The following is a 14,795-nucleotide window of genomic DNA, read 5'->3' as shown; positions in this document are numbered from 1 at the left end:
AATCAAGGAAATTATTCCTCACAGCTGAGCACTGCATGGGTCATTTGGAACCTAGCATAAATTGTAAACAAAACTGTCAAAACATACTTAGAGTCATCATTCAGACTATCATTAACATAACCCTAAAACCACAAGCTACATATGTTCTTTATAGTTTTCTAAAATAATATGCACAGCCAATATTGATATATTTTCTCTTTAGAGCTACTCCTTTTAGGGAGATGTATAATATTTAACTACTGATAAATTAAATCATTTCTTTATAATAATTTCTTTTATAATATAAGAACAAGAGGTAGCATAATATAATAAGTGCATAGGAGGACCTTACATCAGGAAGACCTGGGTTCAAATCTGAGCTCTGACACATACTGGCTGTATGTCCCAGGATAAATAATATAATCTTTCATTGGCCAAGATAAGTCTTTAAGACTATAAATTGCAGAGATGGTACTGATCTCAATGGCAGAGTAAATTGCTCACCAAGAGATCTTGTACACCAGTAAAAAATTTTTTTAAAGTGTGCAGATCTAAATATTTAATATTATAGCAGAATAATCTAAGGAAGTCAACATTTCTTTTCATTCTTCCCTCCCCCCCTTCATAACTTACGTTTCTCTTGAAGTCACCTTGTTTGACTACCAGGTTTAAGTTTAAAACAATAACTCCCATGTCCTCTTCTAAACTGTTTGGGTCTTCCAATTTTAAAATATGTTCAGTCGTTCTACACGTAAACAATAATAAATAGCATTAGCATTTTCAGATATATTAAAGGATATGTTATATCATGAATTAGAAAATTATGGAAAAATTATTCTACTTCTTGTTTTAAGCTATGCCACAATACCCAAGATCATCACTCAATTCAGTAAGGGGAGGTATAGCAAGTGGTGGGTGTTGAGAGAAGTAGAGAGTTGGAAGAAGAGATCAAATCAATTGTTCAGAAATATCTTAATAACTACCCAGATATTTTTCTCACTTTTCCTACTAGTTATTTTGGTGACTGTTCAGCTTTAATATATATGATAGTTCTTTGTAAATCATGTTATATAGGTGATTCAAAATCCAATCCAAACTTTTACTAAACCGTATAATCTTCATAAGTCAAATCCCCCCAAAATTTGAAATTCAACTATATAGGAACCACAGATAGGCTGCGGTAAGAATTGTCTCATTATCTCTTCTATGTTCATCTTGTGAAAATCATTTTAGAAAAGATACAATACCTATTAAGTTCAAGGTCACTAAGGACTACAAAGGCAGAACCCATAAAGTCAGATGTAGTTAGATCTCGATCATATACCTGAAAGGGAAGAAAATGAAAATCATCTATGGCTTGCTCATAGTTATCAAGTATACTAAAAGCATTATCTGATAAGACATCCTAGTGACTAGGAATTGAATGTTTTTAAGCTCTGCATATAATATATATGCAATTATCTAGAAGTTTATATAATATTCTATATGTCTAATTAATATTTTAGTATATTATTACATGCATGTGTACATGCATGCTATATTATAATGTAATATGATTGATAATATAACATATTATATTATGCATAATAATATATGTGTTTGTTTAAGACAAAATTAACAGATCCCAAGGAGAGGAAGAGTTTACTTCATCTCAAGGATTTTACCTCCCAACTTTGAAACATCGAAAGAAAATGATATAAAGCCCAATTCATATGCATAACCATTTTTATACTTCTTTTCATATGTAATTTTCAAGTAGATTTTTCCCATTTGGAATATATTTGTCAAATAAGAATAAATTTGTTAAACACATTCTGTAGCAAAACTCATCTGGCTATTTCAACACAGATGTTAGAGCAATTGTTGTTTGCAACTGGTACCTTAACATTCTGTTAAGTATAAACATATTTCTAACAAGGAACCTTTCATTACTTATCATCACTGCATCACAGGTAATAACTTTTATATTCTGAAAGTTTAAATGCAGAGAAAATTATCCTAACTAAAGGTTTCTGTAGCTTATAGCCCAACAATCTGGGTGCAACAAACATCAGAATACAGAATACTGAATAATTTTGTCCTGTATTCAAATCTTAAAAACACTGCACTTGAATACAAAGTACTTATTTTGTCAAATCCATTTTGTCATTCATTTTCAATGGAGGAAATAAAAGGGGCAAGCAATAGTAATGCTAAAAATGTCCGATTCATAGATGGTTACCTTAACTCGCAGCTTTTGATCAAGGCTTTGTATTGGCAATATAACTATCTCATCCCAAACTGGGTTCAGGTTCTTGTATATGACTTTGCTTTTGTACAAGGTCTTGCCATTCAGCTTAAATTTCACATATGGATCACTTGTACCTTTAAAAAAGAAGCCAAAAAAAGGAACAAGGAAGAAATAAGAATAGTTTTTAAAAAATCAAAGAATCACAAAACAAAGTTCTTCTATGCCCTCTCAAGACTCAACGCACATCTACAAAGTCTCAATGAAAGTCCTCCTATATATGGAGGGCCCCAGGGGCCAAGAAAGAAAAAAAGATGAGAAGTGTCAGGATAAATGACATTCCTTCTGCCCTTTCAGTGTGTAGAATCTGAATAGAGTTCTCAGTTTTGTTCTGTGTTGTTTTCTTTTCTTTTCTTTCTTTCTTTCTTTTTTTTAATTCAAGAAAAAAAATTCACAGGCACCAAGTGACAGTGTCAGAAATCATGGGAAGAAGGCTGTACCTCCCAGGAACAGCAGGGTGTCAGGCAAAAGGGAAAGAAACCACTTTAAAGAGCATGGACAGATGGTTGACTCTACAGGACCTGCAGATTCTTTTTAAAAAAATTCTCTGAAGCTACTGAGATTCAAAAGATGGGACTGGAACAACGTTCACTGAAAAGGAGGGCGTAGAGATTAAATTGACAGTCAATATCTCTTTTTGACTCTCTGCACCTGGAATAAAGCCCTAACATATTGTTCCACAAGGCCAGCTGAACTCGAAACCAGTTACTCAGCTGGCCACAGACCTGACATCTCTGACCTGCGATGGTGCCTACTGTGGTGCTTTTAAACTGAACCCCAAGGGGATTAAGAGAATCGCTTATTATAATAGCCTCTGAACCCAAATTACAATGAAGACATGAGGAATGGTCCAATACCAAAATGTTTGCAACATTCAAACCACCAAGAAAAAAAAACAAACCCAGTGGCTAACAGGCAAACTGTCGATGTCAGTGTAGTATCATTAGCTGCTATGCACATGAGACAAATATGAGGCTTTAAAGGCATGTGCCAAATCTAATTTTTTTTGGAAAATGTGAAGTAATTATGCAGAAATAAAGGCTTTTTTTTTCCCAATGCATTTTTAAAAATTAAATTTATGTTAAGTATAATGTCAATATCAATTTAAACTTAGAAATAAGAATAGTATATATATATATGTATTTTAAAAATGGAAATGAAAATTACTAATTCAATAACTGCATTTAGTAAATGTTTATATTCCCAGAAAACAGACACAATATATATGTATATATGTATGTATACTGTTATAAAATAAATTCAAACATTCTGCCATCAGATATATTAAATCCTTAACTCCTAATCAGTTCTATCCATATTTGTCTTCAGTCTTCAGCAAAACATTTAGCCAAACCATTTTGTGTTGTTGAAAGTCAAAGTAATTTCCAACAATTCTATTTAAGTAGTAAGTTGAGGCCGCCCATAGCCAAGCAAAACAACAACAAGAACAAGAACTTGAATAGAATATCTGGGGCAGTAGTTCAAGGGTATAGGCCAAGGTCATACTGGAAAAAGTCATTTTTGGAAAAAAATAGGCAATAATCTGCATACCTGTCCTATCATTTTAGTTTCTATGAAACACTAATGTTAGCCCTTTCTCCCATTCTGGACTCATTTAGTGAAGAGTACTGAGAAGGATGGTAAAATGAATGTTTTCTAAACCATTCCGCAGATGGTAGTAAGCAACATAGTCTACCCCCTCCCCCTCTTACTGTACAAGAGAGGGCCTCTGGTGAGTCAGACTTTAACAATCATTCTGATATATATATATAAAAAACAGTGGGAAAAAACTATAATAAAAAGAAGCCTTTAATTAAATGAAATTGCCACTCTGGGATCAGGCCTTCATGCCTGTCAGCTTACTCTCAAAATAAACATCTCAAAACTAGGCCTCAGTGGTGTCACTTTCTCACAGGCAAGGCATACTGGGTAATCCCTAGGCATCTTGACAGCTACATAATGTTCAAACTGTTTCACGGGTGAATGGCGGCACTTGCGTGAAAGAAAATATTAATGTCTGGAATTAATAGAAAAAAGGATGATGGTTTACAAAGCCAAACAAGGAAAAAGAGTGTCAAGTTAGTACAGCGTTAATTGTTAGGGAAAATAATTGAGAAGGGGGGGTTAGGGTTGGGGGTTGGTGCATGTGGTGGTTTTCTATCTAAGAGTAAATGTCTCACTGTCAGGGAAGTAACATCTCAACTAGGCAGGCTCTGAAAAGGGGTCGGCTGCTCAATAATACACCTCCCCCATTATACAAATGATGAGATGACACCTAAATAGGACTTTGACCTTTCTGTTGGGAGCTCCATAAATAAAAAGGGTCTGTGGAAAAAAGAGGTAACATGGTGTAATGGGAGGAACAATGGACTAGGGGGGTCAAGAGACCTAGGTTCTTGTCCTAGCTACCACTAACAAGTTGTGTGGCTTTAGGCAAGTCACAGAACCTCTTGGTTTCAATTTCCTCATTTATAAGATGAGAGGTTGGACTAAATGAGAGTCCTGTTCTGAACAGTTTTGTGTATGTAGTGGAAACTTTTTGTAATTTGGTCAACCTTATGGACTCCTCAGAATAAAATTTGTTTTCCATATTTATATTTTAAGGAAATGTTCAATTTCAAGTGGAAGCTAGTGAAAATAAAGATGTAATTTTTTCCCCATTGTAATACACAAACCCCTTAAATTATTTCTTTTTCCTTCCTTCCTTCCTTCCTTCCTTCCTTCCTTCCTTCCTTCCTTCCTTCCTTCCTTCCTTCCTTCCTTCCTTCCTTCCCTCCCTCTCTCCCTTCCTCCTCCCTCTCTTCCTCTTTTTAATGGGATCTGATTTATTAGTATAGAGAAGGAACTCACTTTAAAAATGCATAGTGGAGTTGCCCTTGGGCATTGAGAAGTTAAATGACTTACTCATGGTCAAATAGCCAGGATAGGTAAGAGGGAGGACTTAATTTCAGATCTTTCTGACTATCCACTATGCAACACAATCTGTCTTTCCTTGCATTGTTTAGCACAGTGCCTGGAACACAGTAAATGCTTAATAAAGTTTTTTTTTTTACTTACTGACTAAAGCCCTACAATTCCATCTACATGGAAGGAACCAAACAGCATAAAGAAGAATTCTACCCTGATACAGTAGCAGTAGATAAAAAATTTGGACAGCCAGGTGGCTCAGTGAATAGAGCACTGGGCCTGGAGTCAAGAAAAGATTTCAAATCCAGCCTCACACACTCACGAGCTCTGCGACCCTGGGCAAGTCACTTAATTCTGTTTGCCTCAGATTCCTCATCTATGAAATGAGTTAAGGAAGGTAATGAATGGTAAACCACTCCAGTATCTATCAAGAAAACCCCAAACAGGGTCACAAAGAGTCTAACACATCTGAAATGACTGAACAACAGCAATACAAGATTAAAAATTGTAGAAAAGCACACCTTTTCTGATTATTGAATAAAGTAGGAATAAGAGGGAGCATATTAATGATAGCATCTTTATTTACTAATAGCTAGACATTTGTTGTCTCCTACATAGAAGTGGACTGGTGTAACAAACATTTAACTTGAAGTCAGGAGGCCTGGGTTCAAATTGAAGTTCTACAAATTTCTTGTGTGATGTTAGGGAACTCAAAATACATTTAGGGCTTTGTTTCCTCATCTGTAAAATGAAGCATTGTTGGCCTTGATGATCTCTCTAAGGTCCTTCCACTTCCAATCTTCTCCAATGCTGTGAAACATCTAATATGGTGATAATCTACATTTATACCTCCCTATGATTATAAAAAGGTTTTGAGCCATTTACACTATGATTAGTTCTATTTCTGTATTTGTAAATCATAGGAAAACACTATTTTATATGCTCCTCAAAAATTTTGCTGAAATTTAAATTTAAAATTATGAAAAAATTAATAATATTTGGCAAGAATATACTAATAAGAAACACAAAGAATTAGTATCCATGATGTTGCTATGGCTATAATCATGAGACTTTTCTCTGAAGGTCTCAAAGTACCTGGTGAGGATAGTTTCTGTAAAGTAAACATGTTTATTTCTGAAATCTATAAGCCAGCAAATGTCCACTGATGTTAAGAAAAATGACAGGCTCTGGTAGGCACTTTATTTCTCAACACAATGACCTATTTAATTGTCCTCACATCAAAAAACTATTTGGGGGGAAAGTACAATTAACTTGCTAAAAGGTAGTGATGAAGACTGTAAACCAAACAATTTATCATTTTTTTTTTGAGGCTCAACACATAAATTATGGTATTTCAGCACCTAATAAATATGATATCACTGACTCACACCCTCAAAAAATTAACCTGAGTAAAAAAAATTTCAACCCTGATGCAAATCAAGAAACATACTTATTACTTAAGGTATATGACAATCAGAACAATTCTCTGCAGAGAAAGGATTTTTAAACAAGAAAATCTTTAATTCTTAAATGAGAGGTTTTTTCTTCTCATTATAATAATTTCTTAATTAAGTCATCCCACCTTTTCCTCCAGTTCCTCTCTAAAATAAGTTTTACATAGGTAACATAACTTTTATTTAAAAAATCTGCACAAGAGTAATGACATTGAAAAATAATATATATAATAACAGAAACATTTTTAAAGAAAAACAACTTTGTAAGATTTTGAAGTATTATCAAAACAATAACATGCCATGCTTCTAGATGTCCATGGATGAAATGTGCTACCCACCTCCTGCCAGAGAGGTGACAGCCTTACATTATAAAGTAAGACATATATTTCTGGTCATGTCTAATATAGGAATTTGAGGGGCAGCTAGGTGGCACAGTGGATAAAGCACTGGCCCTGGATTCAGGAGGACCCGAGTTCAAATTTGGCCTCACACACTTGACACTTACTAGCTGTGTGATCCTGGGCAACTCAGTTAACCCCCACTGTCTGGGGGGAAAAAAAGAGAAAAAAACCCCTAACGTAGGAATTTGATTTGTTCGACTACACATAATTTATGAGATTTGACTTTTTAATTGTTCAATAGGAAAGTGGGACAGAGAGGTAAGAAAAAAATTAATATGACAAATTTTAAAAATTTGCATAGCTTTATATTATCACATTTCTTTGAGAAGTCAATATTCACCTAGTGGGACAGAAATGTATTTAGGGATAAGACATACTAGACTGTGTGCTATAGTAGCAAGAGGTTGAAATTCATAGTTGTGCACTATTATCCTATACAAACTTTATCAGAAAAACAGATGAATAGGAGTTTGGTCTTTCCCACACCCCTTGGGATAACAAAAGTAAGCAAATATTTCTCTGTGGACACATTCAGAACTGTAACTTTCTGAATGAAAGAGGCTTTGCCAGGAAAAGTCTCTGAAGATTCCAAATTATTTTTGCATGGTTATCCATGGACTAAAATTATAGCTGTTTGGGGCTTACTGTGCACAACAGCTAAGCACCAAAAGGAGTCAGTGATGCTTTTGTAGTAGCTATTGCTGCCCTCTAGCAGCTAAACAGAGATTTCCTAATGCAATGGTTACAAACTTCTGCACACTTAATTTACCTTTCATAAACTTTAATAATCTTCATGAAAGCTTAGGTCTAGTGAATAGCAAAGGTCATATCAAATTTTAGGCTTCTAAAGCAAACCTTGATCACAAATACTAGAGAAAGATGTTATGGATATTCTAAGATATCCTCTGATTCATTCTTCCCCATATACTAGAGTGTGTGAATACTCTTATCTGAATTTCTGTGAGGTAGAGCACTTGAGATCGACACCATATTCTGCCTTATGGTGTTATTTTTATGTTCGTATAGGACTTAAATCACCAGCCATAAGTTTCTCACAGGCTGTGTGGTCATTGTTTATACCATTTATTCCTGACAATGTCTAGCATCCCAGCTTATACCTAATAGGTAACATACCTATATCATGTACAGATCTATATCTATAACTACTGTGTATCTATATCGGATCATTGGAAATCCAGCATCATAGTGATAGTATTGTGGCATAAGCATCATTGGGTCACATAACCCCAGGAAAGGAAATGGTCAATGGTGTGGTTAAGGAAAAGCTAAGGTGGAACACTTCATATCATAGTTTTAATAATTCTTCCGTCAGGGAACAATGTTGCTACCTGGTTGTCAATGGGAAAACCTATTTGTGCCAATAGAGTCCCTTGTGAGAATCAGTTTTGCTACGTAGTAAGTAGCCTGTACTATAATCACACTCTTTGAAAACTGCCCTAGCCTTCTCCTCTCCATGTAGGAGACTGAAAGATGGACAATATGAGGAACAGAGTAGCATAAGTAATCATCCCTTTGGATCCAAGGTAATGTAACTTCCTCCTTGAAGAGGGGAGGTATAGGTCTAGCTATTTACTACATTCAATCTATTGTGAACATTTAAAGTATGAAATAATGATAAAATGCTACAATGCTAATTAGAGGTTTTGTTTTCCAGTGTAGCAAGCACACAAAACTATACTCAAACCACAAAAAGGCTACCATTCTCTTCCAAATCACCTACCCCATGCACACACTACTAGGTAGATAATTTTCATAACGAAAGACAAAATGTAAATAGTAAAAAGGGAAAGCAGCATGCAGCAACAAAATCACTCCCAGCTTACTGGTCCAGAAATCAACTACTTGTATTGTCAGATAAAATCAAACATCATGGAAAAGCTCCACTGAACTAAATGGAAGAGACATAATAAATTAAAACTAAGTACATGTCCTTAGGTTGGGTAGATTTTGTCTCTAATGCAGACAAAGCAGTAAAAGAGAGGTGTCTGAGGCTGCATTTTTTCAGAGTGGCTCCAGGGTATCCCTGAAACAGTCAGACAGAACCTTAATGAAATATATGTGCTTGCTTACAGGACAGTAGTAAGATATAGAGCAATACAAAATAGAGCAGAGGACCACTCATAATCTAGTTTTACAGGGGGGGAAATGAGTATAGCATCAGGAATGGTAAAAGCCTTGGGGAACTGAGGTACAACCAGCAATCAAGGGGCAAATGTATTTGTCTAGGGCAGCTAGGTGGCATAGTGGATAAAGAACTGGCCCTGGATTCAGAAGGACCTGAGTTCAAATCCAGCCTCAGACACTTGACACTTACTACCTGTGTGACCCTGGGCAAATCACTTAACCCCCACTGACCCCCCAAAAAACAAACAAAAAAACCAAATGTATTCATCTAATTTGGCTTCCAACTTCCCTGGATGATTACTTCATATATGAGGATGTCCTTATTATTAGACTATGAGCTCCCTGAGAAGAAGGACCATGTTAATTTTCTATTTTGCACCCGACACTTAGTACAATGTTCTTCATATTGTAAATGTTTTTTTTTTATTCATCCCTCCTTCCTCCATCCATCCATCCATCTATTTATTCATCACTTCACTATTTGACCTTTAGTTTCTTCATTCAGAAAATAAAGGTATTGGTTTAGATGATCTTTAAGATCCTTTTCAAGTTGAATATTTTAATGATTTTTAAAAAATGTTCCAAATCTTACAAGTTTTGACATTTTTAGAAACTCATCATTTCAGTAGTTTGGGTTTTTGTTCCATTGAAAGGAGTCACAATATTGGCATGCCTTCTCATTCTGAGCAATTCTAATTCTTGTCTTTCAAGTCCTTCATGGAGAATTGACCTGATATGTCAGCAACTTTTCTCATCTTAGTTTAGTGCCCTGGGAGAAAGAGGCATTGATGTATTCTTAGGTTATATGTTTCCTCTCTTCTTGCTATGACTTGCCCACTGACATATCTGGTCATACTGGTCCCTACTGATATCTTCTTAAGGTTCTGCTAATAGATAAGTCATCATAAGTATCATGCAATAACCCACAGCACTTATGTCTACCATGTAGCTTTCCATTACCTTTTGGATTACTTTTAATAAAGATTATCACAAATTGGTACTGTTCAAAAATTTGCAGAATTATTACACCATTGAGAATATGGGTTTGATCCACATAAATCATCAGAATTTCTATATATGACCAACAGAGCTCAGCAGCAACAGATAGAAAAAGAAATTCCATTTAAAATGATTGTAGACAATATAAAATATTTGGGAGTCTACCTGCCAAGGCAAATCCAGGAAATATATAAACACAATTACAAAGGACTTTTCACACAAATAAGGTCAGATCTAAACAATAATATCAATTACTTGGGTAGGCCAAACTAATATAATAAAAATTGCAATTCTACCTAAATTAACATACTTATTCAGTGCCATACTGATCAAATTACCAAAATTATTTTATAGAGCTAGAAAAAATAATAACAAAATTCATTTGGAAGAACAAATGGTTAAGAATATCAAGGGACTTAATGAAAAAATGCAAAGGAAGCTGGCCTACCTGTACCAGATCTAAAACTATATTATAAAGTGGCAACCATCAAAACTATTTGGTACTAAGAAATAGAGTGGTGGATTAATGGAATAGGTTAGGCACACAAACATAAAAGTAAATGAATATAGCAATCTGCTGTTTGATAAACCCAAAGACTCTAGCTTCTGGGATAAAAGCTCACTACTTGAAAAAACTGCTGGGAAAATTGGAAAATAGTATGGTAGAAACTAGGCATAAAGCAACATCTTATGCCATATACCAAAGTTAAGTCAAATGGATACATGATTTTGACATAAAGCTTGATACCATAGGCAAATTAGAAGAGGAAGGAATAGTTTACTTGTCAGATCTATGAAGCGAGGAAGAATGCTTTTATTTAACTTTCTTTTTTTTCCTCAGTAAATACTCCTTTATCTAAAGTTTTGAGCTCCAAATTTTATCCCTCCTTCCCTACTTGCCCTCCCCCCCCTCCCTGAGGTGGTAAGCAATCAGATATAGGTTATACATGTGTAAATATGTAAAGTATTGCCATATTAGTCATTTTGTACATGAAAACTTGACTATAAGAATGAATGTGAAAAATAGCATGCTTCAGTTTGTGTTAAATCAATATCAGTTCTTTTTGTGGAGGTGTATAGTATACTTTGTCATTAGTCCTTTAGTCTTGTCTTAGACCATTGTACTCCTGAAAGTAGTTAAGTCATGATGGGAAGAATTTATAACCAAAGATGAGATAGAAAACATTATGAAAGGCAAAATGGATCATTTTGATTACATTAAATTTAAAGGGTTTTGCACAAACAAAACCAGTACAACCAAGATTAAAAAGAAAGCAGAAAGCTGGGAAACAATTTTTAGAGCTAGGTTGTTTTTTTTTTTCTGACAAAGGCCTCATTTCTCAAATATATAGAGAACTGAGTCAAATTTATAAGAATACGAGTTATTCCCCAGTTGAAAAATGGTCAAAGGATATAAACAGGCAGTTTTCAGATGAAGAAATTAAAGTTATCTGTTACAGTATAAAAATATTCTCAATCATCCTTGACTAGAGAAATGCAAATTAAAATAACTCTGAAATACCACCTCACACCTATCAGATTGTCTAATATGAGAAAAAAGAAATGATAAATGTTGGAAAAGATGTGGGAAAATTGGAACACTAACACATTGTTGGTGGAGTTGCAAACTGATCCGTCCATTCTATAGATCAATTTGGAACTATGCCCAAAGGGTATAAAAATATGCATATCCCCTTTGACCAAGCAATACCACTACTAGGTCTGTATCCCAAAGAGGTCATAAAAAGGGAAAAGGACCCATATGTACAAAAATATTTATAGCTGCTCTTTTTGTGGTGGCAAAGAATTGGAAATTGAGGGGATGCCCATCAATTTGGGAATGGCTGAATAAGTGGTATATGAATGTAATGGAAAACTACTGTGCTGTAAGAAATTATGAGCAGGCAGATTTCAAAAAAATCTGGAAGGACTTATATGAATTAATGTTGAGGGAAGTGAGCAGAACTGACAGAACATTGTACACAGTAACAGCAACATTGTGTGATGATCAGCAGTGATATTCTTAGCTCTTCTCAGCAATACAATAATCCAAGACAATGCCAAAAGATTCATGATGAAAAATGCTCTCCACATCCAGAAAAAGAACTATGGAGTCTGAATACAGATCAAAGCATACTATTTTCACTTTTTTGTTTGTTTGTTCCTGTTTTCTTTTTCCCTTTTGTTCTTATTCTTCACTCATAACATGACTAATATGGAAATATGTTTAACATAATTGTAATGTATAACCTCTATCAGATGGTTTACTATCCTGGGGAGGGGAGAGGGAAAAGAGGGAAAGAGAAAAATTTGAACTCAAAATCTTACAAAAATGAATGTTGAAATCTATTTTACATGTGATTGGGGAAAATAAAACACTATTTAAAAAGAAAATACTGCTTCATATTCAAAATAATTTGATGGAAATCTTAAAAAATAATAATACAAAAAATCTCCTTTATGAATTTCCTACAACAGAACCTTGAAAGGCATCATGATATAGTGAAAAGAACAATAATCTTGGAGTAAAGAAAACTAGATTTGAGTGTCAGCCAGACCTAGTAATAGTTTTATGTCCATGGGCAAATTACTTTATCACTTGGAGCTTGTTTCCTCTTCTGTAAAATGGGATAATATAGTTGTACTACTTCCCTTATAACATTACTTTGAGGAAAGCACTTTGTAGAGTCATAAAGTACCCTATAAATGAGTCATGTCCCTCCTGAGGCCAAAAAGAGAAAGTGCTAAAAATCATTTTTGAAACAGGGCGTCCAAAAGGATAGATTCGGCCATAGTTATCACTGCCTGCACTGATGCTTTTGATCAGCAGTTATCTCAACCCTTACACTATAAAGGCAGCCTGTTGTGCATTTAAGTGATAGCCAGGTATTGTCAAAATGAGTCCCCAAAAGAAACTCGATTCTAAACAACCTGATTCAGAAACATTACACATCAATCTTTTAGTCATTCTACTATTCATCATCAAGTCTAAAAGCACTACTTAGCACCTAGGGTGTTTTGGTTTCAGCTGTCAGGAATGATTAAGGCCAAGAAGGGCCCAAGGTCATAAAGGGCTAGTTCTGGGATCAGTTTTTCAGATCTCCTCTAGTTAGAACTCAGAGCAGTCTTTAATAAAAACTTGACCTTGTGGATATTCCTATAGTAAAATATATCTTTGCAAGACCTGCAGTGCTGGACCAATATCTTTAAGTTAATCAGCAAGAAGTGCTCTATGATTCAGACACACTGGCCTACTTGCAGTTTCTCAAATGTGTCCCTCCAGCTCCCATCCTCATGCCTTTGCAATGGTTATGTAACTAGAAACTAGAGTGCTCTGCCCCCTCATCTCCAGCACCACATTTACCTGGCTTTTTTTCCTTTCCTTTCTTTTTTTTTTTTGGTGAGGCAATTGGGGTTAAGTGACCTGCCCAGGGTCATACAGTTTCTAAGTGTTAAGTGTCTGAGGCCGGATTTGAACTCAGGTCCTCCTGAATCCAGGGCCAGTGCTCTATCCATGGCACCACCTAGCTGCCCTTACCTGGCTTTTTTTCAAAACTCAGGTCAAATCCTATGTTCTGCTGGAAGCTTTTCCTATTTTCCCAGCTGCCAATACATTCCTCTTTAAGATTCCTAAATGGAATCTGTATATATTTTATATTCAACTAGTTATTTCCCTATTTCCTCCATTAGAATGTATGTTCACTGGGGGATAGGGGGAGACAAATATTGATTTTCTTTGCCTCACCAGTGGTGATGTCAGACTGCAATATTACCTTTTTTGAACTAAAGATGTAATACTAAGAAGTCTTCTCTAGCATTTAGCTATGCAAGGGCTCAAATGATATGAACATTTGCAAAAGAAGCAATAAAAAATATCAACTTTATTAAAATGTGCCAAAGGATTAATCATGAGAAATGTAAATTAAAATAAATCAGACCCAGTGAATCTGGAAAGAGGATAAATGTCATAGTCTATGTTGAACAGTAACTTACTCTTGGTGGAGCTGTGAATTGCTCCAATAATTTTGTAAAATGGTTTTTAAAATACAAGAAGAACCATTAATCATATCCTTTGATCCACCCATTCCATAACTAAATTGAATATCCTTAAGAAGATCAAAGATAAAAAGAGAAGTCCCATGCTTGTGAGAATATTCATAGCAATATTTTTTTCTTTCAAGAAAAAAAAGTCAAACAAAGTACCTATTGACTGAGTAATCACTCAACAAAGTGTGGTACATTTATTTAATTGGATATTATTGTTCTGGACAAAAGAATACGAGGAGTTCAGAGAAATGGGAGAAGACTTGTATGAACCAATAGAGTAAAGAGAGTGGTAACAAGAGAACAATAGTCAACATGACTACAGTAATTTAAATGAAAACAGAACTAAAAGGCACTCAAATCTTGATTAAATACAGTGACCAACATTGATCTGAGAGAAACGGATCATATAGAACAAAACACAACACATCATATACTGAATGTTGTACATGTTGCCACACATGGTCATTATGCCAGTCCCTGTTTGACTTAACTGTTTTACTTTCAATTTCATTTCCTACCTAGCTATCCTCTTTTGGCCTTTGCTATCATGCCCACAGGTACCTCATCATCTTGTAA

At 35.0% G+C, this 14,795-nt stretch overlaps 1 protein-coding gene across 1 annotated transcript in view; it reads right to left on the bottom strand.

The window, feature by feature from the left end:
* MCTP2 (multiple C2 and transmembrane domain containing 2) overlaps positions 1–14,795 on the bottom strand; it is a 275,109-nt gene that overhangs the window by 163,731 nt on the left and 96,583 nt on the right. Inside the window, exons 5-7 of the mRNA XM_043984960.1 lie at positions 2,201–2,343; positions 1,227–1,303; positions 613–724 (exon numbers count right to left, since the gene is read on the bottom strand). Of these exons, the coding sequence (XP_043840895.1) occupies positions 613–724; positions 1,227–1,303; positions 2,201–2,343 (332 nt within the window). The remainder of the gene's footprint in view (positions 1–612; positions 725–1,226; positions 1,304–2,200; positions 2,344–14,795) is intronic.

This window comes from Dromiciops gliroides, chromosome 2 (assembly GCF_019393635.1).
Source record: "Dromiciops gliroides isolate mDroGli1 chromosome 2, mDroGli1.pri, whole genome shotgun sequence".
In the NCBI taxonomy this organism is placed as follows: domain Eukaryota; kingdom Metazoa; phylum Chordata; class Mammalia; order Microbiotheria; family Microbiotheriidae; genus Dromiciops; species Dromiciops gliroides.
Note: the sequence above shows the minus strand (reverse complement) of the source record. Positions and strands in the feature narration are given on the sequence as shown.